The sequence below is a fragment of the Myodes glareolus genome, chromosome 19 (assembly GCF_982192425.1).
Source record: "Myodes glareolus chromosome 19, mMyoGla1.1, whole genome shotgun sequence".
Lineage (NCBI taxonomy): Eukaryota > Metazoa > Chordata > Mammalia > Rodentia > Cricetidae > Myodes > Myodes glareolus.
In genome coordinates, this window is record NC_142044.1 from 40,690,338 (window position 1) to 40,716,697 (window position 26,360).

Genomic DNA, 26,360 nt, shown 5'->3' on the forward strand with positions numbered 1-26,360 from the left:
ACGATGGTGACAGGGCTGGTAAAGGTGGTGGGAATGATGATGTGGTGGTGACCATGACGGTGACAACTAGGATGGTGACAACGATGGTAACAATAGCGGTGGTGGTGGCAACTGTGGAAACGACGGTGGTGATGGTTACGGTGAGGTGGATTATGGCAGTGGTGAGGGTAACGATAACGGTTGTGATCATGCTGACGGTAATGGTTATGATGATGACGGACTGCAGTAAGAAGATGATGTGGCGATGAAGATGACTATAATTATGACGGCGAAAATGAGATGATGGTGAGTGATCATAATGATGGTGATGATAATGATGATGATGATGACGATGATGGCTATGATAACAGTAACAACAATTATGGTGGTCGTGATGACTAATGATACCAGCAACGTGGTGACAGAGGCGGTGAGGAAAGTGACAACGATGATAATAATAGTGGTGATGGCTATGATAGTGATGCTGGTGCTGCTGCTGGCAGCAACACTTCCTGGTGTTCATTTTGACCAAGTGAATGTCTTTACTCCTTTTACAGATGGGGAAATGGAGGCTTCACAAGGTGAAGTGACTTTCTCAAAAGCATTCAATGAATCAACATAAAACACCCAGTCTACACTGCCCATCTAGAAGAATAGATGCTCACGGTGGCCGAAGGACCAGACAGCTGTCTGTCCACAGACAGCACCATTTCTCCTGTCCCCGGACCAGAGGCCCCACATTCTCACACAGCATCACCATCATCTCCCAGAAGCCCCTGGGCTAGCTACGTGGCAGCTGGCCTGCACCAACAACAGCTCATTACCTACCCTGCCATGACGATGAAGAAATCCAGGCGGTTCCACGTGTCCCCGAGGTAGCACTTCTTGCCAAAAATGCCCAGGGCCACCATCTTAAGCACCATCTCCATAGCGAAGAAGATGAAGATGAAGTCATCAAAGACCTGTGGGGTGGGAGGAAGACAGCACAGGGCAGAGTGAACTCTCAGGGCAGGAGTGGAAGTCAGAGCCACTGTGAGGTCAAAGGTGGAGCAGGAAGAGAACCTCTGAGGCCCCGGTCCACTCAACCACTTCACAGAGAGGAGTTCGGGGCCCAGAGAAGGGATGAAGTTACCAAGGCTACACAGCCCATTTTCTCCATTGTTTTAGCTTAGGCAATGACAAGGGCCAGGGGCTGATCACCAGGCTCTCCCTCATTATCTTTGCTAATTGTGGAACTACATTCTCACCCCTAATTCTCGCAATGGCATATGGTGGGTAGTCCACTTTAGAGCTAAATAAACAAGACTCAGAGAAGTCAAGCAACTTGCCCTGGGTTACACAGCAACTACATAGCAGAATTAAAATAAAACTCAGGTCTGGCTTCTAGGGATGGGCCTCAAATAGTCTACTTCTGCAAAATGGGTGCATCCCTAGAGCCCTGTTCTATGGTTCCTCAAACCCTGCCCACCCACGCAGATGCCACATCAGGGCCCACCCAGGATCTGAGAAGCAAGAATAGGAGAAATGCAAGAGGACACTCCTAAAAGACATGGGGAGGGGGACCACTAGGGAACCAGGCATGCTATAAGCAGGGAAGCATCAGCCAGTGCACTTCACTGCTGTGAATGGGATGGGGTGAGGAACCAAAGGGGGCTGGAGGGGCAGTTAGGTAGGAGAAGTAGAGGGTTGCCAGAGTAGAGCCCTGAGGTTGAGAGAGGACACCCCAGATGGGAGGGAGGAAGGAGACAACTCAGAAGCTCACCTGCAGGATCTTGCAGCGGTCTGACAAGCACTCCATGTCGTCGCATGGCTGGTACATGCCCAGGGTCACACAGTTCAGCAGGATGACCAGCATGCTCACACACTCGAACCATGTACACAGAGTCAAGGACAAACTGGTGGCAGTGCGGCTTAAGGTGCTACGCTCCTGAATGTGATATCCCAGGAACAGACACATGGCCCATTCTTCCCTCCCGCCTCTTTGGACCCCACAATGGCCCAGGACCACTGCAGTGTGCAGTGTGCAGTGTGCAACTGGCTCTGCCCAACCACAGCAGTGAGACCAAGGCCACACTCTGCAAGGATCCAAACCAAACCACCGAAGCTTCCAGTGGAGGACGCCCCGGTCCCATGCAGGAAGGCGTGGCCCCCAGAAAGGTCCCCAGCCCCAATAGCTCTGATGCCTAAACCCTTCTTTGACCACCTTCTCCCATCACCCACCCTTCCCTCCCTCTGCAGAGGCCTCCTACTTCCAACTTCCAGTTTCAAGGGCTCTGCTGCATTTCTGAGGCCTCCTGGACACATTCTCCTGACCTGCCCATCTCCACAGTCAGCCTTTGGCTGATGCTCATAGGTCATCCCCACCCAAAGGGTCAGCCTCCCCATCCTCTGGATGATGCTCGTCGGTCATCCCCACCCAAAGGGTCGGCCTCCCCATCCTCTGGCTGATGCTCGTCGGTCATCCCCACCCAAAGGGTCGGCCTCCCCATCCTCTGGCTGATGCTCGTAGGTCATCCCCACCCAAAGGGTCAGTCTCCTCAGGCCCTGCCCAGCAGAAAACTGCTGCCTGGAGCCAGACTAAGATTAAAGTTCTTCACTCGGCCACAAGCCACCAGCAGAATAAGGCATTCTACAGCCCAGGCAGAGGAGAACTTCCTAAGTGCCCCTTCCCCCTGCTAACAACCCCTCTTTAGGCCATGGCTGACTCCACCCACATTTGCCTATCTCAATCTATCTAACCAGGCACTCAAAACTCAGAGTTCTTAGGGCTCTGTCACTCACAGTCCCCAGTTGTCATGATACAGCTAAGAGAGCTAGAGTCTGCTCGTTTCTCCCAAAATGGCCTCTCCTCTCTTGTCCAAGCCCTGGGGCCTAAGATCTGTACCCCCAGAAAGTGCAGCATGGGAAAATGAAGTTAAACCATACACAGCATAAACAACTAAAGTCAGACTCAGGGGTCAACCTCCAGACTGAGGGGTCTGACCTCCCTTGAAGGTGACGACTGACCCGGGGCGGGGGGTGTTTCTCATCTACTAGGAGGGAGTCTGACAGCCCCTGCCTCCAGCTGTCTGCACACGTATCCCTAACCCCATCACTTAGCATCCGGGTATAGAGTGGCGATGTGTTGTCAGAGAGACCAGGGCCTGCATGCAAACTCCAGTCCCAGCAAGGCTATGGAGTCTCAAGCAAGTCCCTTCCCATTCTAAGCTCCCCAAGGTTCCTTACTGGTGTCTAGGGGGTACCTCACAGGTCCAGGGAGGCTGTCCCAACCCCTCCTCTTTAATGGCATCAGTGAGCCATTAAAAACACCTTTAATCCCAGCACTTGGGAGAGAGAGGAAGGCAAACCTCTGAGTTCAAGGCCAGACTGGTCTACAGAGAGAGACCTAGGATTATGCAGAGAAACCCTGCCTTGGAAAATAAACAAACAAACAAAAAAGTCAGGGAGATGTTTCCTCCTCTGCTCAGAGCCCTGCTCCGGCTCCCAGCTTCTCCTGGCATAAGTACAGAGGCCCTTCGGAAAGCTGGCCAGCAAACCCTACCTTCCTCTCCTTCCCCTGACTGCCTTCCTCCTACCTGGGGCCTCCTGCTTATTCTGTGTGGTCTCAGGCACATGCACATCAGGACCTTTGCAAGAACTGTCCCTTCCACTGGGGTGACACTTCCCAAGACTCCCCAGGGCTAATCCTTTATGGACACTTCCTATGAGGAGTTCCACCCACCTCTTCAACCCCAGAAGCCCCTCCCTGACAGCCCTCCAGCTTGGCATCTCTCTCAAGCATTTCTAGACCACAGAGATGATGCTCACTGTCTCTGCCCACTTCGAGGGCAGAGTTCGGGTAGCTGGGATACACACTCTTAGTTCAAACTGTAATAGCACGCAGACGCTCAACCAAGGCTTGCCGGATGAATAAATGATCTTCTCTCAGGGCCCTGACCACACCAACCCAACCCCAGCTCACAGCACCATGAAGCCACACCAGCCCACCACAGCCAGATCCCGACCACAGTGAACTGGGCCCATTCTGCCTGCTAAGAGAGCTGGCCTAGTTTCCATGACAACAGACCCCTCTGCTTCCCAGACCCTGCTCACCTTGAAAGCTACTTCCAAGGCCTCCATCCCTGCCCTGCTCCTTCCTGTCCCTGGCCTGGCTGCCACTCTCCCGCCATAGCCTGTAATTAATTTCAGTCGCTGCCAGGCCCCCTTTGAGCCCAAGCATAGCTCCAGCAGCAGCTTCATCGTTAATTAACTTTTTTGAAGTTCAAACGTTCTAATTACCAGCGAGCATCCCCATTTCCCCTTGATTCCCCCGCCCCACCCCCACCCCTCACATCCCAGTTTCTGCTGCCTCTGCCCTTCCTGGAGACCCAAACCCAAGTGCACCTTTCAGGCCCATTTACAGATGGGGAAACTCAAGGCCTCTGCTGGGTCACATGGCAGGGATGTGTCTACATCAGACATGCAGAACTCCATGGCCTGTGTTTCCTCCCCGTCATATGTCCTGACTCTGAAATGCTGTCCCTGCCTCCCTGGGTTCAGGGCACATCCCTGACCCAGTCCCAGCCTCTCCTGGGGCTGCAGCTCTGGTCCCTGTCTCTCTGGTGGGTTCCATGTGATGCCGGGCACTGAATCCTCAGACTCCTTGATAAGCCCACATAGAAAAGAAGAAATTAAATAAGATACAAAGGGAAACAGATTTAGCCAAGCATAGTGGTCACATCTGTAATGCCAGCACTAGGGAGGCTGAAGCAGGAGGTTCAAGGCTGGCTAGAGCTACACAGAAGTACCTTATCTCCAAAACTCAAACCAAAAACTCAAAGCAAAAGTGGGGTGGAGCTAGAGATTCAGCTCAGTTGGTAGTGTTTCGCTAGTGCATACACAGGCCTGGGTTCCATCCCAAGAACCACATAAAGCCAAGCATGGTAGTATGGTAGCCAATTCCTGTGGCCCAGCAGTACTCAGGAAGCAGAGGCAGGAGGATCAAGAGTTGAAGGTCTTCCTCAGCTACATTATGAGTCTGAAGCCAGTTTAGCCTATTTGAGGCCCTGTCTTGGTAGGGAGGGGAGAACAGATTTACATCAAGTAGCCAGCTGCAGAGGCAGTGCCCGTGTACAACTATCCCTGTCTTTTCCTGCTCCTGAGCTAGTGTGTCTCCTCCAGATTAACCTACACATGTCTGTCTCTCTCTTGCTCTCAAGTCTTCCCTGGCTCCCCGTCACCCCCTTAGCCTGACACCCAAGGCCTCCTGCATTCTGAGCTCAATGAGTTCAATGGCTAAATCTCCTGCTGGTCCCAGGGCAGACTAAGCTTCTTGCTACCTACGAGCCTACGGCTTTACCTTCTTCTAAGGCAAACCCCTGCCCACCCTTCACAACCCCCACTCATCTGCCACCCATTCCAAAAGCTTCCACCGTTTGCCCTCCCCAGCTGGTGCCCAGCCTTCCACCCACCCAGTCTAGCACATACCACAGTGATGAACTTGGCAGTCACTGTGACTGCTTCATGCCAGGCTCCCTAGGGAGATGACCTTAACCATCATTTACAGTCCGTCCAGGAGAGCCCAGGAAGTGGGTCTGGAGGGCCAATGTGATCTCCCCAAAGTCACACTGCAGGTCAGGCTGAGCAACTACAAGTACCAACCACTTCCTTTGTAGCTCCGCTACCCTAAGCAGGGCACAGAGAGGCCCTGCAGGCAGCAGAGCAGGTCCAGCCCCTGGGTCCCTCTGCTCCTGCCAGCCTCAGGCACAAGGGGAAATCCCAGATGGCAGAACCTGGGACTCATCCAAGCGCTCCAAGGCTCAGAAGTCAGGTCAGTGCAGCGCGGCCGCCCACTGCTCTTGACACATTCCCGCTGGCTCACGGACGAAAGGCCCAGAGCCTATTGGAAGATGAACCAGGCCAAGGATGTAGTGAGGGAGGAGCTGTCAGGGGAGTCAGCGCCTCCAGGTTTGGCAGCTTGGTGGCCTGGTCCAATAACTACTTTCCCATCATTGGTCAAATGTGCCAAGGAGCTTAGAGCTCAAGCAAGCCACACTGAGTTCTGGGGAAATGGAAGAAGAGATGCAGACCCCAAGAGGGCAGACTGGGAATTCTGGGCTATAAAACAGGTGGGGTTTGAATGCTGTCCTCACAAGAGAATGGAGAAATCAATAGCTCACAGTCAGAAACAAAGCCCTGGACTGGCATCTAAGGATGTGCAATGGGGACACAACCACAACAACCTTACCTTCTCTGTCTGGGGACTCTCAGGGGTGACAGTGGAGCAGCCCCCTTCAGTCCTGAGACAGCGTGGGATCCAAGGCCCCACTGCGTGAAGAGCTCATGGGAACAGAGACTCGGCTGAGCACAGAGAGAGCCAGAGAGAAACAGAATTCATAGCACCTTGACCCCTGGGGATCCCTGAGTCACAGGGGTCTTACAAACCCACCAGTCCTGAGCTTCCCCACCTGTCCAAGAACTACCTGTCATCCTAAACAGTCCCAGAGCCGATGACCACCCCTGAAGAGCCTACGGAATAAATCAATGCCCATCAGATCAATGCAGTTTCCTTGGTGGCAAAGCTGGCTTTTCAGCAGGCTCAAGAGACAACAATAACACCCTCGTGGGTGGCAGGGACTTTCTAACACCTCAGCCCCACCAGACTTAAAGGAACCCAATAGAAGCCTGGACCCTTACCAGCCCTCCCAAGTGTCACTGCCTCCCGAAGTCCTCAAGGCCTCACAGAGAAAAATGAGAACATACAAAGCACCTGCTGTATACCAGGTGCCTAGTGAATGCCTGCTGATTACAAACACCCCCGGGTGACTGAGAGTATTTGTTAATGAGCTTTCTAGCCAAACATCGAGCCAGGAGTGCGGGCGTAGGCCTGCAATCCTGCACTCGGGAGGGAGAAGCAGGATGAGTCTGAGTTTGAGGCCAGCCTGGGCTACATAGATCCTGGAAGGTCATCATGCGCAGCAAGGAGCCAGGAGGTTCCTCCCAGTGTGCAGAGCCAGCCCAGCAGGGTCAACGGAACAGCAGAGCCAGGGGTCTCCTAGATAATGGAGGGGACAGAGATCCCACCTGGATGTTCTCTGCTCATTGCTTACTATGGCCTTGGGTGGAAGCTGAAGGTGTCTTTCTAAGTCCTTTGGATGACAGCTGCCTCACAGCGTATAGCCTTCCAAAGAGAATCTGCCTGGCTGGGTATGGTAGAACACACACGCCACTACCACAGGGGGATCACTAGTTAGAGGACATCCTGGACTACAGTGACCCTGTCTCAGAAACAATGGCAATAAAAGAATTGGGCAACCCACAAAAACCCAAGCTTGAGACACTACTGCTGCTGCCAAGAGACAGAAAAGGAAACTGAGGCAGCCAGCATTATGGCATGTGACGTGATAGAATCTGTACTGATTCTTGCTGACTCCAGGTACCATGTTCTTAACCACACCCTGGCCACACTGGGCTCAGCACCTTAGACCTGGGTTCCTCTGATGTTGGGTGTTCAGGGGACCCTGCTTTACTCTTCCTGACTGGCGGCTTCAAGAGAGAAAGTCAAGGCTGTGTTTGCCATCCCAGCCTTAAAAGACCAAACTGAATCAATATGGAACTCCACAGCCCAGCACTGAATCCTGAGAAGACCAGAATGTGGGCCAGGGTGGGTGGGCTCAGGGCCACCAGGAACTCCACCATGCAAGGACCTCATACACACACACACATAGCTGCCAGACCCAGACAGAAAAGTGACCAGGTAGAGGGACAGTGCCACTCTCCTAAGCAGGCCCTCCAGGGCAGCCTCCTCTCAAAGAGCAGCCACAGGCCTGCATGGTTACCATGACGACCACCATCCTTCTTCCCTCATAGCTGATGTGAGCCTTCTATACTTGAGGATGGGGGCACTGAAGGGGGCCTTGGGCTAGGCGGGAGTGACCAAGTTTGTTTTTATTTTTGTCAAATTGAAATCTGATCCGTTTCCCCAGGGTTCTACTCAGTTGTCTAATATGTCAAGTGGAGGACAGGGGCTGGGGCCAAGTCCTCCATGACAAGGAACAGACATGACAGCAGTCTCCCTGCCAAAGTTCCTCGATCTACCCCCGAGACAGTGGAGAGCTCAGGCGGGGGACCTCAGAGGGCTGCTCTGCCCAGCCCAGGTCTTGAGCCAGTTCTATTTTCCTGTGGCCAGGTTCCCAAGCATCTATGGAGTGTCTGCTGTGTAGCTGACATGTGTGCTCAGTACATCAGTACTGAGGTAAAGTTAGTTCAATTCATTCCCTAGAGGTCCCCAGAGTGTGGCCCCATTGCCAAACCATTCCTGATACGTGGTCCTACTGCGTCTGCCACAGGGCAGTGGCTACCATGTTTGAATGCCTGGGGATTAAGGCTATCCACTCACCCATTCATTCATTCATTCATTCATCGACTCAACTCATTTTATGGACAATGGTCATTCTGGAGAGTTGTTTAACAGTGTCTACTCAAGTTGAACACAGACTCAGGCTGGGGGAGGCGAGCACTGACATCCAGTAGGTAGAGACCAGGGATGCTGCCGAACACCTCCATTGCACAGGACAGTCCTGTCACAAAGAAACGGTTGGTCCAAATTGTCAACAACGCCAAGACTGAGAAACTTCGTCGGATATTTCCATGATGGTATACTACACAACCAGGAAAAAGAACGAGCGACCAATATACACAGCAGGAGAGCGGAATCTTTGTTGGGTGAAGAAGACAAACACACAAAGATCATCTGCATCCAGGTCTAGGGAGTCTAAAATCAGGCAAAAGCGCTCCGAGTAGCAGCAGGGTGGGGAAATCGCCACGGGAGAAGCGGACCAAGTTGCTTCCAAGGATTGAGATGGTCTCAAACCGAGTGGTGGTCACAGAAGCAAATTGTAGGGAACTGTATGGACCTGACCACGTGTGAGCTCACCTGCCTGTGTGTTTTACATCACTGAAAAGCAAAAACAGAAGCTGGGAGGGAGGGCGGCACACACCTGCAATCCTAGCACTCAGAAAGCTAAGGGGGGAGGATCTCAAGTTTGAAACTTTGTGTCAATAAAAGAAAGAAAAAAGGAAGCGAGGGAGGGAGAAAGGGAGTGGGGAGAGAGAGAGAGAGAGAGAGAGAGAGAGAGAGAGAGAGAGAGAGAGAAGGAAAGAGTACAGAACAACTTCTCTGAGGAAAAAATAAAAATGCAACAATTCAAACACAAGGTGGCGAAATGACTCAGAACACTAGCTGCTCTTCTAGAGGACTGGGTTCTGATCCCAGAGTCCACACGGAAGTTCACAGCCATCTGTAACTCCAGCCCCAGGGGATCCAACACCCTCTTCTGGCCTGTGTGGGCACCAGTCAGTCATGTGGTACACAGACATACATGCATACAAGACTCATATATACAAAATAAAAATGAACAAATATTATAAAAAAAAAAAATCCGGGGGTGTGTGGGTGAAGATGGGATGTGTGTGGTTCAGACAACAGAGTGTCTGACTGTTTAGCATACATGAAGCCTGGATTCGATCCCTGGTGTATATTCCTGTAATCCTAACAGGGTGAAGACCAGAAGGAAGAAGCTCTTCATTGGCTACATAGTAAGTGTGAGGCCAGACGGGGCTATACAAAACCCTGACTCAAAATGAAGAGATGAAACACACAGGCAACATGTTGGGGCCCCACTGGCTCTGGCCTCCACTGCTATCCTCAGCAGCCCTTGCGCTCCGGCTCAGTGACTTACCTGCAGGCATGGCTAAGGAAAGTCCTAGTCAGAATGGGGTCCCCTGCAATCCCTCACCATTCCTACTGCACCCCAAGGAGACGGGCATAGCATATGCTACTACATTCAGCTCCCAGTCACGGAGAAGACGGTCTAGAGACTGTACAACCGGCCCCAAATAGCACAGCAGCGGAGTCGGGCAGAAAGCTGCTTCAGGAAGTGAACTGGCACACAAAGGTACAGGTTCCACTCGGCTTGCCTGTCCCCAGTGACAAGAAGGGTCCTGGAGGAGAGACAGCCAAGCCTTGTTGGCTCTGCTCGCAAGCCCCGAAGTCCCTTAAAATTAAGACAAGAGACAAATCCACCCCCTTCTCTTCCTCTTTGCCTCTCTGCCTTCCTGTCTCCAGCCCCCTCTCAGAGTCCCCACCATATGAGAATTCAGAGGATTTGTCCAGTCTCTGATTCCCATATGCCCAGCAAGCTATGATGCCTGGCACAGACAGTCAGAGTGGAGGTGGCAACAGAGAGCGGATAAAGATGCCAGCCTGGAAGAGAACCTAGGGCGGGTGGTCCCCAGGAAAGAGGCTCTGGCCAAGAAGACTTGCCAGACATACCACTTGGCCACTGGAGAAGAGAGGGTGGGGCAGTCACCAGGGCTACAGCTACCCAGGAGCAGACTCGGCCTCAGGAGCCCACCTCACAGAAACTGCACCTACAGAACTCGCTATGACTTCCAGTAGTCAAATGGAAATGCATCTGCTAAGACAACCCATGAGCAATACTGACCAGACTTGGGCAGCCTGTGCTCCTCATGGCAGAACATGACCATCCGATTCAACAAATCCCGGAGTCCTCCCTAGGACAGCCACACAGGATGTCTGCAGCTTTCAGGAGGTGAGATTCCCATTGCGTGGAGGCACCGTGGAGGCTGGGGAGGGGTTTGTCACTCGGCTTCCTGTCCTGAATGCCCTCTCCTCTCCTTTTCCACATCTACTACTCCTTATTCAACATGGATTGCTCATTATCCTTGCAACACTCCTCCACGGAGGCCTCCCTCTGTGCCTGGTGCTGAGAAATCAGAATGAAGGACACTTGGTCCCTGACGCCAGAGACCCGGTGGAGACAGAGGGCAGCTTCTCCTCCAGTAACCTGTCCTTTACCATATTTGCCCCAGAACACACACCTGTTCATGTTCATCTGTGTGTTCCCACAGAAGCACACAGCACGCATGCACGATGTGCGCGCACACACACAATACACACAATACACACAACACACACAACACACTCATAGCCACCTCTCCCTCGCTCCCAGCCATCGGCACTAGAACTGGCCAACTCCTCTTCTTTGAGAACACAGGTTCTTCATCTTTTCTGTCTTAAACACAGAAATTATTGATTTATTCTTTTATTTATTTATTCACATATATGCGATATGGCACGTGTGTGGCGGTCAGGAGACAACCCATGGGAATTCATTCTCTCCTTCAACCAGTGTGGGTCCTAAGAACTGAACTCGGGTTGCCAGGTTTGGCAGCAAGCAACTTCATAGGTCAAGCCACCTCACCAGCCCACAACCATTTTTAGTGTAAATTTTCTAAAAAACTTAGGAATAGAAAGGGAACCTAGTATACTAAAATAGTTATCAAAAATACCAAAAAAAAAAAATGTGTGACAGCGTCTTACTCATTAGACTAGACTGGCCTCGGACTTTTGAGGGTTTTGTTTTCTGTGTTTTGGTTTTGTTTTTGGGACAAGCTCTCTCTGTGTGTAACCCTGGTCACCCTAGAACTCACTACATAGACCTGACAGGCTTTAAGCCTATAGAGATCCAGCTGACTCTCTCTCCTCAGTGCTGGGGTTAAAGGTGCCCAGACTTTAGCCTCGAACGTTAGATCCTCCTGCCTCAGCCTCCCAAGGACTAGGATTGCAGATATGCGTCACATACCAAGAAAAAGATGGTTTTTTATATAAGTGCACGTTTTGTTATCAACACAATAAGTAGCAAGGCCCAGCCAAGAGACTGAGGTTATGTGACAATCTGACACCATGAAGGATGAGCCTGCTAATCCAAGTGACTGACCCTGGTGACAGAAAGCACTCATGACTCTCTCCTCCGGTGGCAAGAACTACCGTGATGTGTGGGTGTGTCTGCCTTTGTTATTAAAAAGAAATGCTAAATTTGAGCCACAGGGCCATGAAACTCAACTTGTCCCCAAAGAGTTCATGAGCCCCAGCTTAAGACACCTGTCCTAGGAACTCCCCAGCCAGAGGGGTCAGTCACCCCAAATCCCAGTCTGGTCCTCACACTTCCTGGACTCTATCTTCCAACACTGGGTCACAGGTGCCAGCCCTGGGATCTTGCCTCTCCTTTCCCTGACCTAACTGCTGATGGCCTTTGTGGGATGACCAGAGTCCAAGGTTGTCACTCGCAGCCAGGCAAGAGTCCCCCAGATTCTGCACCAAAGATCTCTCTCAACCCCAACTTCATCATACATGAAGGGGGACATGTCATACTCTCCTCAGTACACAACACATTCTTGTGTATTTCCACCTTGTTACCAGCCTTGGAAGTGGCCCAGACTGGAGCCGCCTTCCACCCTAGTGACCTGTCCACAGCCCCCTGGAGCTGCCTTCCACCCTAGCAACCTGTCCATTTCACTATCTCCTCACCACTCACTCCTCTGAACCCTACAACCTACCTTGGAGATTTGTCTGTTTCACCACCAGAACCATCCTCTCCACCTCCTCCTCACACCCCACATCCCTAAGAAGGCAGCTTAGGAGTCTCTTGGACAGTCCCCTCCCTCAGCTTTGCCTTCTAGAATGCATCCTCCACATGTAGCCCAGCAGCTCTCCCAAAACCAAAAGCTTGGATGCCCTACACCACACCACCCCCAGCCTCCTCTCAGCCCTGAACACTAGCTTGGCATTCAAGGCCATTTGTCTTAGCACCATCCAGCCTCATCACTGTCTACCACTTCAGCTTTGCCTGCTAAGAGGCACTCCATCAAAAGCCTTACCACATACCTGTTCTGTACAGGGATGGGGGTCAAGGCCTGGGGAAGAGGTGTGCATCCATGGACTGTGGAGCTTGAGCACAAGAAGTTCTCTAATTAGCAGACGGGGAGCATACATGACATACCAAAGGCCCTGGAAAGGCTTCATGGGAAGAAAAACAGCGCCCAACAGAGACTTGTCTTGGCACTGAGCAGATGACAGGAGGCAGGTGACGGGGTGGCCAACTAGCTTTTGCCAAACATGGACCAGCGGATGAGTGGAGGGGCTGATGCATATGCGGGCAGGACGCAGGGAAGGGCCTCATGAAGGACAGGTGAAAGATGGTTAGAAAGAAAATAGATGCTGCACAATGTGAAGGTCTGTGAGTGGATGTGGGGGAGCAAATGAATGGATGGAGAGATGGAAGACAGGTAAGGGGATGCATGGGTGGATGGATGGGTGGATGGATGATGGATGGGTGGATGGATGGGTGGGTGGATGAGTGGATGGATGGATGATGGATGGGTGGATGGATGAATGTATAGGTGGGTGGATGGATGATGACAGATGGATGGATGCATGGACGCATGGATGCATGGGTGCATGTGTATGTGGGTGGATGGATGGACCTGTGGTTGGATAGATAGATGGATGGATGGATGGATGGATGGATGGATGGATGAGTAGGTGCGTGAGTGGTTAAAAGGACAGATGATGAGTTAATGGGTAGATGTGTGGACAGAAGACAGATGGACAGGTGGGTTCCTGGAAGGTGCCAGACACAGGATGCTGAAGGTGATAGCGGTTCCAGCAGTGAATGAGGCCTGGGTGGTACAGGGTTTCCTCCCACCTGCATGAGAAACACTCTCAGGCTGTCCCAGACCCAGCTCATACTGATCCTGTTCTTCCCCCAGACCTGGGGTTCTCACCCTCAGGTGACTTTGAGACAGGCAGTTATCTGAATGGGCTATCCCATGCACATTGTCACATGTTCCCTGGGGACAAAATCAGCCTCACAGCAACCTCCAGCTCCCAATGGTATGGGTCAGGAAACTGACACCCAGGGAAAGTGTGACTCAGCCCCAAGGTCACCATGTTTGTACCCTGCAGAAAACAGACCTAAGTCAGGCCCATCACCACCACAAGCTGGCAGTGACCACAGTAGGTCTAGGAACCTCTCCCACTGTAGCTTCATCCCCAGAGGGACTTCTACCCTAGAGGGACACAGAGTCCAGAGAAGTCAAAGTATCTGTCCCAGTACCGCAGAGATCGTGGCAGATCACGATGGTGCAGCAACTGGCGGGGAGATTAGCAGAAAGACATTCCGTCTGATTAAAAAGACTATTGATTTCTCTCAGAGGGAAACGAACAGGGCATTTGTCTCCCAACAACATCCTGATGGTCTGAGGAAGACAGCAAGTCAAAGTCAGCTTAGAGGCCTTACACAGAATTCAGTCACTTTTACGTCCCCAGTCAGTCTGTGTCACTTTCATGGGTCACTTGTCACCTCCTGTCACCCTCACCTCCAGGCTGGGTGGCTCCACTCGGCATCTTCATTCTACGCTCCTTCTATTCTATATAGTGAGGCTTTGGTGGGCTCCCAAGTTGGGACAAACTCACCTCATTATCTTGTTGTGGTCGGTCCCAGGATTCCTCTTCCATGCTTTTCCACCACTCTGCTTCAGAAGGGTTGAGACATGGCTGTCTCTTACTTTTGACCAAGGGTGCTGGACTTGCTTAGTGGCCATGGGGTATGTCTGTACCCTGGGATGCCTCCATTCAGAACCAGGAAGTTCCAGCTCCCGCTGGATGAACAACAGATGCAGTCAAACAATGTCACCGCCACAGGAACCTCTTGGCCAGATGCAGGCTGTCTCTCTCAGAACCCCTCCACACACATGTCATGGCACATGTACACACAGACACACACATGTACACATATGTATATAATAAATTAGTTGATATTTAAAAGAAAAAGAAAAGGGGGAGGAGAGTGAGGGTGAGGGTGAGTGTCCATAGCTCATCCCTGCTGGTCATCTGCCATGTCCCTATACCACCACCCAGTGTTACACGTACCAGCCCTTGCCTGGCCACAGCCTGCTCTCCAGTCCCTGCCTCACTGTCCCAGGACCGCAAGTCTCCACCGTTCCCTCCACCGGATCACACTCCTTCAACCTCTCTGGAAACTCCTATTCATACAGCGAGACCCAGATGACACGATCCCTTCCTGCAGTTAGGTTTCATTAGTGCCCCAGGACTCCGTCACAGGCAGCCTCTCACCCGTGGCTCTCATTACACAGAACTCTCCAGCATAGAGCCCGAGGCTGCCAGAAGTTCTAGGATATCCCCAGCCTGGCCAAGCACCTCTAAGTGGCTGTTGGGACACTGGTGGCCAGCTGGAACGCAGTCTCTTCTCTGGCCTCAAGTTGCATCTTGGGGGATGGTACTTGACTCTGACTTTTATTTCTGAGAAAAACAACTTTCTCCACACCAGATGGAGGAAACGGACAATTTCCCGGACATGTGTTGCTTCTCTCAGCAGTGCCTGCCACCGTCTGGACTGTCCCATTAGGCCAGGGCTGGAGGAGGAGGGGACAGCTCCCTTCAGGGAGCCCCTCCTACCCGGAGGGAACTGAGCCAGGCAGCCTGATGAGAGGGTCCACAGTGCTGGGTTCTAACTAAGCAGCCTGCTTATAACATATAATATATAATTATATAAGAGGTGCTACCTCTTAACATTCAACAGGTAACCTTGGGTGAACACATGCCTCCTAGGTCTCCATCTCACCCCACTCCCCAGCTAAAGGACATAGAGTTAGCACACTACACACACACACACACACACACACACACACACACACACCCTCGGGAGGTGACAAAGCCACAGAGCAGCAGAGACATGAACATGGAGACAGAATGCTGACCCAACATTAACCCCAGGCTTGACAGGACAGCAGAGACACCAGCCCTGCTTCTGGGGTTTGGGGAAGCCAGACTGTGTGGAGCTGCTGGGGTTCATAGCCCTGAAGAAGTGGGGAGAATAGTACAGACAACAAGGAACACAAACCCCATGGGGAAGCATCGGGTGGGTCTGGGCTTTAGGGTAGAACACAGAGTGACGGCCAGGAGCAAGGCAGCAGTCAATCAGAGTGAACAGCAGACACCTCAAGTCCTGGCCATTACACTATGCTGAGCCCATTGCAGAGACCAGGGGACCCCATAGCTGAGTCAGGAAGACAGAGGGAAGGAGGGAGGGACAGAGAGAGGGAGGAAAGAAAGGAGGGAGAGAGGAAGCAGCATCCTCCAGGCATCTGTGAAGGACGACAAGATCAGGAACCCCAGGCCTGCAGGAGAAAGGAAAGTTTGGGAGGGAACAGCATATCCAGGCAAGGTGCTGCCGGAAACAACACAGTCTGAGCCCCGTCTCTGCTCTAGAAGAAAGAAAGGGGGAGAAGACCAGCTGCTACATGGAGCATGAGGGATAAGGGCCAGCAAAAGCCTAACCCCAGACCCTCTACACCCCTAATAAAAAAGGTTTAGGTGGCTGGGGGGTGGTGGCACACGCTTTTAATCCCAGCACTGGGGAGACAAAGGCAAGTGGATCTCTGTGAGTTCAAGGCCAGCCTGGTCTACAAGAGCTAGTTTCAGAACAGGCTCCAAAGCTACAAAGAAACCCTATCTTTAAAAAGCAACAACAACAAAAATGTTTAAGTATGGTGAGGAGGGGACTTCATAGTGACCCAGAGCCTCCCCACACACACTGATAGATCCAAGATCTGCTTTTATCTGGCAGCTTGGAGTCCTGTCTGATAGAGCAGAACTGAGAAGAATTCAATCCAGAGACAGGGCCAGACCAGTTGACCGAGACAGGGGCAGCAGTGATGAGGACGGGTCTTTTGCAGTGCTAGACTCTCCTTTCCTTCCTACATTTACAGTGTCCCAGCACGCGTCATACATGTACATACACTCAAGAATATACATTGCGTATACACGCGTGCACACACACCCGCACAACACACACATATGAGCATGCACGCACACACATAAACACACTATGTCGGCTCTTACCCTGGAGCAACACACACTTCCCACTTGCATTCCTTGGGCTCCTGAGCCCATCACCAGTGCCCAGCTACCCAGCTGCTGCAGGCCCTGTTAGCTCTACCAGCCATGTCAGGATGCATGCAGCCAGACTCAGCATTTAGCAGCTGGCCCAGTGCTGGCCCTGGAACTCTCACCCTACCCCGATGTCCCCAACCAGTTTTCACCATGGCCCTGTTACACAAACACACAAGCAGAAGTGCAGCAAGGGAAGGACCTCACCTAAGGCCACTCAACATCAAACCAGGCTCAGGCCTTCATTCTCTCGGACACCAAGATGCAGACACCCTGGCTTCACTGAGTCACTTGTGTCCAACACTAGCCCCAAAGGTTGCAGCATTCCCCCACAACCCCCTCTCTAGACCCCTGGACCATGCTCCAGGATCTATCACTTGTCATCAGGGTCCCCAAGCACCTTTTCTGGGAGGTCTCACAGTCTTTATTCCTAGGGCCACAGAACGACTACCACCGTGGCCTATGAAACACCTGGCACTCCGCGGCTGCCCCTGGGCTCATCATTCCCATTTCCTCCATGAATAGACACTCTGAGTCTCTCATGACCAGCATAAACCTCCAGGGCTGTGACCACAACAAGACCCATTCCATTTCCACCCAGAGACGAGCCAGTTCAGCCAGAGTAAATACCAGAACCAGCCACTGGCCACCTCATCAGCCCCAGCAGGCAGTGGGCTGGAGTTCCACAAAGGAGGTAGCAAAGAAGTCAACGCCTGGCTGCCTTCCAAACTGCTGCCTGTCCTGTCATTCTACAAGCAGAACGAGACAAAGGGATCCAGAGGGAAGGGACTGGTCCAAGGTCACTGAGCAGCTGGTGGCTCCTGCCTGAGCCCAAGCAGAAGAGAGGTCTTCTCAGCCATTTGGCTTCCCCACCATGCTTAGTCCTATCACAGCTCTGCCCTGGCTGTCACTGGCTGAGGAGCACACAGGAGAGGGAGGGGCCACAGAGGTATGCCCAGCTGGCCACTGTCAGGAGGTTCCTGAGTATACACACCAAGAGCCTAGGGACCTTTGACCTCACCCCACTGCCTGAAGTTGCCAAGCAAACTTCTGGCAACTGGGTTCGGGTAGCAGCAGAGTTCCAGATAAAGCTAGGGGTGGGAGGAGACGGAAGAGGAGGGCTCAGGCCAGTTATGCCACTTGCTGGCTGTGTAACCTGGCTGGATAAAAGTAACTTAACCTCGGTGAGCCTCACTGTCCTCATCTGTAAAACGGGGTCATGAAGGCACCTGTCTCCAAGGATGGCTAGGATGGTTAAAGACAATGCTGCAGGTAGAGCCCGCCAACCAGACCACAGCAGGTGGACATTTGTTGGAGGCCTGAGGGGAGCCACCTTTAACCCTGTGTCATGGCCCAATTACAGAGACAGAAAAGGTGAGTCTCCAAGATGGGCAATGAACGTGAGCATGTGCAACCACTTACTCCTAAGTGGGGATTTGAAAACCCGGTGGGAATAGGAAGGAAGCTTCCAGATTAGACACAGCTTGAGGAGGGGGCAGGTGGCAGATGCCATGGTCAATTGATATCTGTCCTGACCCTTGGCTTGATCATGAGCAGCCAGACTCACAGTGATTCATGTTAATAACAGAGCTGAAATCAGATTTTTCCTGGGAACAATGTCCTCTGAAGGTATTCCATTCCATCTAAGGGCCTGTCGCCTGGCATCTTATTGAATCTCCTGCAGGTAAAGTGTTTACTGAGCCGTGTGTGCATGCATGAGGGCCCGTTCGCCCCATGACTCTCAATGCGGTGGTAACCATGCCAGCCTTGCTCCTTTGTGAAGCTCCGCTGTTGCATCCCCCTCCCCACGACACTGGCCTTCAGTATGTCCCCTGAAGAGAACACCACCGCCCTCTTCCACCCACAGGGGGAATGAAGCTTGGAGGGGCTGTGACACTGGTCACGGTTGCCCAGCAATGAACAGAAGAATCAGCCCCAGTCTGTGTGACTCAGGTAACCAGCACCTTCCACAAGTCACACTCGTCTCCCCTTGTGAGTCAAATGGCAGCGCAGTCTGTGCATCGCAAACCCAGAGGCCTCCCAGTTGCTAACGAGTGCCCCAGACCTAGGCCAGGCAGAGAGTAGGCTGATGCTTGGGTGAACGGGGTCCCCGCCTACGAGGGTCCCCACAGCCTGGTGGCTCACAGTGAGTCAGGCAGTGACTCAGGCTTTGCTGGCTCTGAGCTGCACAAGAAGCTGAGTCAGGAGCACCAAGTTCCAAAGAACCCTGGGCCAGGGCCCCAGGAACCAGGAATGTGAGCTCAGAATGGATTGTTGGGGACTGACCCCCCATTACCTTGCCCTGCCTGCAACTGGTAATAATGAGGGGCAGCTCTTCCTTGCCAGGCCTAACATTGCAGGCCTTTACCCTTTGGGCTCAATTTAGCAAGGAGCTAAGCCACCATTCGCAGAGACTGCACATGCAAAGGGTTATATCTGGTGGTCACAATAACCTAGGGATGCTCAGCATTCTGTGCCCAAGGTCAGGAATGACCAACATCCTATAATGTGCAAGACTGTCCAGACCCCCAAATGCCAACAGCCCAAAATCCAAGCAGGGCTCCATTATGGAGGAGCATTAGATTAAGTGCTGTCACATCTCCCCTAACACTGTGAGGACGAGGTTAAACGTTACCCTACCCAGGGCCCTCCCACAAGGAGAACTAAGTTGAGTACTACATACCCACTAAGGGGCACCAATTGAAACACTACCCTAACTTCCTCCCACTGAGAAGGACTAGGTTAGACACTGCCTGGCACTGCTCCCACTGATTGCTGGAGAGATATTTCCAACTAGGAGAGCTGACCCTCAAAGCCTCCTAGGAGCCTCCTCTCCAACACAGGCTGTCTCTGAGCACCTGAAGCCTATTCTGAGGTCTTCCAAGTCCCGGTCACAAAGTCCCCTGTTGATGCAGCAGTCTCCTGGCTCCCACCTACCTATCTACTAGGAGACTTCAGCCTCAGCTCTGTGATCACAGTCCCAAGTGCTAGGTCCCTGAACCCCAGGCACACAACATCCCAGCGGCCAAGTTCACACATCTGGAACATGAATTTTTCAGAGCTTGGATTATTGAAGTGTCCAGTTTTCCTGTTACCCAGCCTTAAATCCTACATGTAAACTCTTAGACTTCATCACAGAAGCTTCTAGACTAGTTGATTCTGAGCCTGGAATCCCTAACCTCACTCTGCTTTGGCACCATCCCAGCTGTGATCTGATGTTCCGGTTGAGAACTGAATCCCAACCCCAATACAGAAACAGCAACTGTCGCTACGGTCAGCACCAGACATTCAGAATTGAGGAGACCTTCCTGAGGAAGACGGGAAAAGACAGGAGGAAGGGAGGAAGAAGGTAGAAAATGAAGGATGTGGAAGGATGATGAAGAATGAGGTAGAAGATGAAGGATGGAGGAGATGACGGAGATGGAGGAGATGGAAGAGGATGGAAGAGGATGGAGGAGGATGGGGAAAGAAGGAGGGAGGAGATGGAGGAGGATGGAGGAGGATGGAGAAGATGGAGGAGGATGGAGGAGGTGGAGGAGGATGGAGGAGATGGAGGAGGTGGAGGAGATGGAGGAGATAGAGGAGGATGGAGAAGGATGGAGGAGGATGGAGAAGGATGGAGGAGGATGGAGAAGGATGGAGGATGGAGGAGGATGGAGGAGATGGAGGAGGATGGAGGAGGGTGGAGGAGATGGAAGAGATGGAGGAGATGGAGGAGGTGGAGGAGATGGAAGAGATGGAGGAGATGGAGGAGGTGGAGGAGGTGGAGGAGGATGGAGGAGATGGAGGAGGTGGAGGAGATGGAAGAGATGGAGGAGATAGAGGAGGATGGAGGAGGTGGAGGAGATGGAAGAGATGGAGGAGATAGAGGAGGATGGAGGAGGTGGAGGAGATGGAGGAGGTGGAGGAGGATGGAGAAGATAGAAGAGATGGAGGAGATGGAGGAGGATGGAGGAGGATGGAAGAGATGGAGGAGATGGAGGAGATGGAAGAGATGGAGGAGATGGAGGAGATGGAAGAGATGGAGGAGATGGAGGAGGATGGAGGAGGATGGAGGAGGATGGAGAAGGATGGAGGAGATGGAGGAGGTGGAAGAGATGGAGGAGATGGAGGAAGATGGAGGAGGATGGAGGAGGATGGAGAAGGATGGAAGATGGACGAGGATGGAGGAGATGGAGGAGGATGGAGGAGGGTGGAGGAGATGGAGGAGGTGGAGGAGATGGAAGAGATGGAGGAGATGGAGGAGATGGAGGAGGTGGAGGAGATGGAGGAGGTGGAGGAGATGGAAGAGATGGAGGAGATGGAGGAGGATGGAGGAGGTGGAGGAGATGGAAGAGATGGAGGAGATGGAGGAGGTGGAGGAGGTGGAGGAGGATGGAGGAGGTGGAGGAGGTGGAGGAGGATGGAGGAGGATGGAGGAGGATGGAGGAGATGGAGGAGATGGAAGAGATGGAGGAGAATGGAGGAGGATGGAGGAGGATGGAGAAGGATGGAGGAGATGGAGGAGGTGGAAGAGATGGAGGAGATGGAGGAGGATGGAGGAGGATGGAGGAGGATGGAGAAGGATGGAGGATGGAGGAGGATGGAGGAGATGGAGGAGGAAGGAGGAGATGGAGGAGGTGGAGGAGATGGAAGAGATGGAGGAGATGGAGGAGATGGAGGAGGTGGGGGAGATGGAGGAGGTGGAGGAGATGGAAGAGATGGAGGAGATGGAGGAGGATGGAGGAGGATGGAGGAGGATGGAGAAGGATGGAGGAGATGGAGGAGGTGGAAGAGATGGAGGAGATGGAGGATGATGGAGGAGGATGGAGGAGGATGGAGAAGGATGGAGGATGGAGGAGGATGGAGGAGGATGGAGGAGGATGGAGGAGATGGAGGAGGTGGAAGAGATGGAGGAGATGGAGGAGGATGGAGGAGGATGGAGAAGGATGGAGGATGGAGGAGATGGAGGAGGATGGAGGAGGGTGGAGGAGATGGAGGAGGTGGAGGAGATGGAAGAGATGGAGGAGATGGAGGAGATGGAGGAGGTGGAGGAGATGGAGGAGGTGGAGGAGATGGAAGAGATGGAGGAGATGGAGGAGGATGGAGGAGATGGAGGAGATGGAAGAGATGGAGGAGATGGAAGAGATGGAGGAGATGGAGGAGGTGGAAGAGGTGGAGGAGGATGGAGGAGATGGAGGAGGATGGAGGAGGTGGAGGAGATGGAGGAGGTGGAGGAGGATGGAGAAGATGGAAGAGATGGAGGAGATGGAAGAGATGGAGGAGATGGAGGAGATGGAGGAGGATGGAGGAGGATGGAGGAGGATGGAGTAGGATGGAGGAGATGGAGGAGATGGAAGAGATGGAGAAGATGGAGGAAGATGGAGGAGGATGGAGGAGATGGAGGAGATGGAAGAGATGGAGGAGATGGAGGAGGATGGAGGAGGATGGAGGAGGATGGAGAAGGATGGAGAAGATGGAGGAGGATGGAGAAGGATGGAGGAGATGGAGGAGGTGGAAGAGATGGAGGAGATGGAGGAGGATGGAGGAGGATGGAGGAGGATGGAGAAGGATGGAGGAGGATGGAGGAGGATGGAGGAAGATGGAGGAGATGGAGGAGATGGAGGAGGATGGAGGAGGATGGAGAAGATGGAGAAGGTGGAGGAGATGGAAGAGATGGAAGAGATGGAGGAGGTGGATGAGATGGAGGAGGTGGAGGAGGATGGAGGAGGATGGAGGAGATGGAGGAGGATGGAGGAGGATGGAGAAGATGGAGGAGGTGGAGGAGGATGGAGGATGGAGGAGATGGAGGAGGATGGAGGAGGATGGAGAAGATGGAGGAGGATGGAGGAGGGTGGAGGAGGATGGAGAAGATGGAAGAGGATGGAGGAGATGGAGGAGGTGGAGCAGATGGAGGAGATGGAGGTGATGGAGGAGGATGGAGGAGATGGAAGAGATGGAGGAGATGGAGGAAGATGGAGGAGGATGGAGAAGATGGAGGAGGTGGAGGAGATGGAAGAGATTGAAGAGGTGGAGGAGATGGAGGAGGTGGATGAGATGGAGGAGGTGGAGGAGGATGAAGGAGATGGAAGAGATGGAGGAGATGGAGGAGGATGGAGGAAATGGAAGAGATGGAGGAGATGGAGGAGGAGATGGAAGAGATGGAGGAGATGGAGGAGGATGGAGGAGGATGGAGAAGATGGAGGAGGATGGAGGAGGATGGAGGAGATGGAGGAGATGGAGGAGATGGAGGAGGTGGAGGAGGATGGAGGATGGAGGAGATGGAAGAGGATGGAGGATGGAGAAGATGGAGGAGGATGGAGGAGGGTGGAGGAGATGGAGGAGATGGAGGAGGATGGAGGAGGATGGAGGAGATGGAAGAGGATGGAGTAGATGGAGGAGGTGGAGCAGATGGAGGAGATGGAGGTGATGGAGGAGGATGGAGGAGATGGAGGAGGTGGAGGAGATGGAGGCGATGGAGGAGGTGGAGGAGATGGAGGAGGATGGAGATGGAGGGAATGGAGGAAGAAATGGAGGAGATGGAGGAGATGGAGGACGATGGAGGAGGTGGAAGGAGAAGGGAGGGTGAAGAAGGGGGAACAGAAGGTGGAAGAAGGGGTGGAGGGTAAGAAGAGAGAAGGAGTATTGAAGGAAAAGCAAGGAAGAGAAAAGAGGGTGGAAGCCCGAGGATGGAGGAAAGGGAAGAAGGCTGAGAATGAAAAATAGAGAAAGGAAGGAGGAGCAGGGAGAAAAGATGGAGGATAGAGTTTTGGAAATGAAGAATCAAGACTGTTGTGGAGAAAGGAATACAGAAAAGGAGTATGGAGAAGGGAAATTGGGTTAAGGAGGAAAGAGGGTGGAGGACGGAGGAAACGGAAAAGATAGAGAAAGATGGCCAGAGGAGGGATGAAGGGTGAGGAGGACAGAAGGTCAAAGAAAGATGGTTGACAGTGAAGGAGGAACGGGGGGCAGAAGGATGGAGGGTGAAGGGAGAAGTGAGGTGCAGATAGGAAATGGGAGGAAGGGGAGGATGGTGGAAGAAAGGGGGTAAGGGAAATAGAAGGAAAATGGAGAAGGTGGAAGATGGAATAGGTGAGAGATGAAAGAGGAGTGGAGAAGATGAAAGAAGGATGGTGGAGGAAAGAGGATAGAGTACGTGGAAGGAGGGAGGAGTGGGGTGCAGGTGGATAGCAGGAGGATGGAGAGTGGAGGGGAATGCAGGTGGGTAGCAGGAGGATGGAGAGTGGAGTGGGATGCAGGTGGGTACCAGGATGATGAGGATGGAGGGAGGAGTGGGATGCAGGTGGATAGCAGGAGGATGGAGAGTGGAGGGGAATGCAGGTGGGTAGCAGGAGGATGTGTGAAATCAGCAGAGGGCAGAGAAAAAAGAGAAGTGTGGTTGAACTGTGTCCCTTTGGTTAAATCTCTCTTTTTAAAATTTATTATTTTTGTATGTGTGCCATATGTCTTCAGGGGTCTGCAGAGGCCAGAAGAGATCCCCCAGAGCTTGTCTTAGCTAGGATTTCCATCACTGTCATTAGACAATGGCCAAAAGCAGCTTAGGGAAGAAAGGATTTATCTGACTTACAGCTCTCAGGCCATACTTCATCACTAAGGGAAGTCAAGATAGAAAGTCAAGGAAGGAACCAGAAGACAGAAACTGAAGAGGAGGCCATGGGGGAGTGCAGCTTACTGTCTTGCTCCCCCTGGCTTGTTCAGCCTGCTTTCTTATACAACTCAGTACCACCAGCCCAGGGCTAACACTACCCAATGTGATCTATACTCACTCACATCAACCACTAATCAAGAAAATGCTAATCAGGCGTAGTGGCGCACACTTTTAATTCCAGCACCCGGGAAGCAGAGGCAAGTGGATTTCTGAGAGTTCAGCGCCAGCCTGGTCCTCTCTTCCCAAAAGCTAGCTTGTGTCAAGTTGACAAAACTCTAACCTGGAAGAACTAGAGTAGAAGTTGTGAGCGGAAGGGCACACACTGTTAACTACTGAGCATCTCTCCAGCTCCGAATCATTCGCCCAGCTCCACCAAAGGCCCCTTCTCTCCCTCCCAAGCCAGCCCCACTGTGTCCCGCCCCAACTGGGCTCACTGAGCAGAGGAGACAGGGAGGGTGACATCAGTGGGCAGAGTGACTGGAGGGCCCCATTTAACCAACAGGTCAGCAATGTAGCTGCCCAGGCTAGTAGGTGACAACCTGAGTTCTAATGCTAGGCATGTCCCACTGATGAGCATGGCTGGCCCTGGCTCCCAAAGCTGAAATCAGACATCTCACCAGCCCCTCCTCTCCAGATGGAGGCACTGGGACTCAGAGAAAAGGACCAGCAAAAAGTCACACACACTCAGCAGACAGGACACTGGCCAATTTCCAAGTAGGGACCTCTCCGTGGCACTTGGGACAGACAGAATGTGCCATGTCAGCCCAGTCAGCCCTGTCAGAGCCTATCAGAATCACATTCCCAAGCCAAAGTCTTCTGCAGGCCAGAGTCATGGTGAGCAGCCTACCAACAGAAGTTCAGAGAGGTCCAGTGACGTCATACAGCACCCAAAATGCTCTCCTGTCACCTGGCAAGATAGATCTCTGACTTTTCCCACTGTCTCCCTGGTCCTCTAGCCTTCTCTTCCTTGAAAGCTCAAACCTCAGCCAGGCATGAAGAGATCCAAACCAAAGGTTTACCTTCCTTGGAAAGCCCAACACAGACCTGGGCAGTGGTGGCACACGCCTTTAATCCCAGCACTCGGTAGGCAGAGGCAGGAGGATCTCTGTGAGTTCAAGGCCAGTCTGGTCTACAGAAAGAGTTCCAGGATAACCAGGGCCACATAGAGACCCTGTCTCAAAAAAGATGGAAGGAAGGAAAGAAGCTCAAGCCTCTGGCAGCACTTCTTCTTCATCCTGGACATGTGCTCCATGCCCCTAAATTGTTCTCAACACTTTTTTGTTTGTTTTTGAAGACAGGTTTCTCTATGCAGCTTTGGAGCCTATCCTGGAACTTGCTCTGTAGACCAGGCTGGCTTTGAACTCACAGCAATCTTCCCGTGTCTGCCTCCCAAGTGCTGGAGGTGGAAGGATCAGAAGTTTAAGTTTAAGGTCATCCTTAGCTGCACAGCTAATCTCAGCTATAAGAGACCTTGCCTCAAAAAGAAAGAAAGAAAGAAAGGAAGGAAGGAAGGAAGGAAGGAAGGAAGGAAGGAAGGAAGGAAGGAAGGAAGGAAGAAAGAAAGGAAAAGAAAAAAGAAAAATCCACAACTTAATGTGAGGTTGCATGAAGAGCCCCAGGTAATAAGGAGGTGACACCGGAGATGTGATTTAAAGGTGACAAATCACAAAAGATTTGGCCAGGTGAAGAGGGGAGAAAAAAGCATTTTAGCCAGAAGGAACAGTATGTGCTCCTTCTGTGCAGCCAGAAGGAGCACAGGTGAACAGAGTGTGAAGGAGGCTAGGTCAGAGTACGGAGGGTCTGGTGGGCTAGGTTAGCATGTCACTGAAACCTTGGGGTCATAGGAACCTGTTAAGGAGCTTGAACGTGTGTCCCAAGTTTAAGAACTGGAAACTTTACTCCCCATGCAATAGTGATGAG

At 52.4% G+C, this 26,360-nt stretch overlaps 1 protein-coding gene across 7 annotated transcripts in view; it reads right to left on the reverse strand.

Moving 5' to 3' along the window:
* The window catches only part of Cacna1i (calcium voltage-gated channel subunit alpha1 I), a 118,907-nt gene that overhangs the window by 81,005 nt on the left and 11,542 nt on the right, over positions 1-26,360 (reverse strand). For 6 of the 7 annotated variants that reach the window (XM_087898955.1, XM_087898954.1, XM_087898952.1 and 3 more), the window contains exons 1-2: positions 1,742-1,848; positions 808-941 (exon numbers count right to left, since the gene is read on the reverse strand). In XM_087898955.1, coding sequence (XP_087755081.1) covers positions 808-941; positions 1,742-1,834 — 227 coding nt within the window. In that variant the 5' untranslated portion in view covers positions 1,835-1,848. Of the gene's footprint in view, positions 1-807; positions 942-1,741; positions 1,854-26,360 lie in introns of those variants that run through there. The other variant, XM_087898957.1, reaches the window with a different exon arrangement.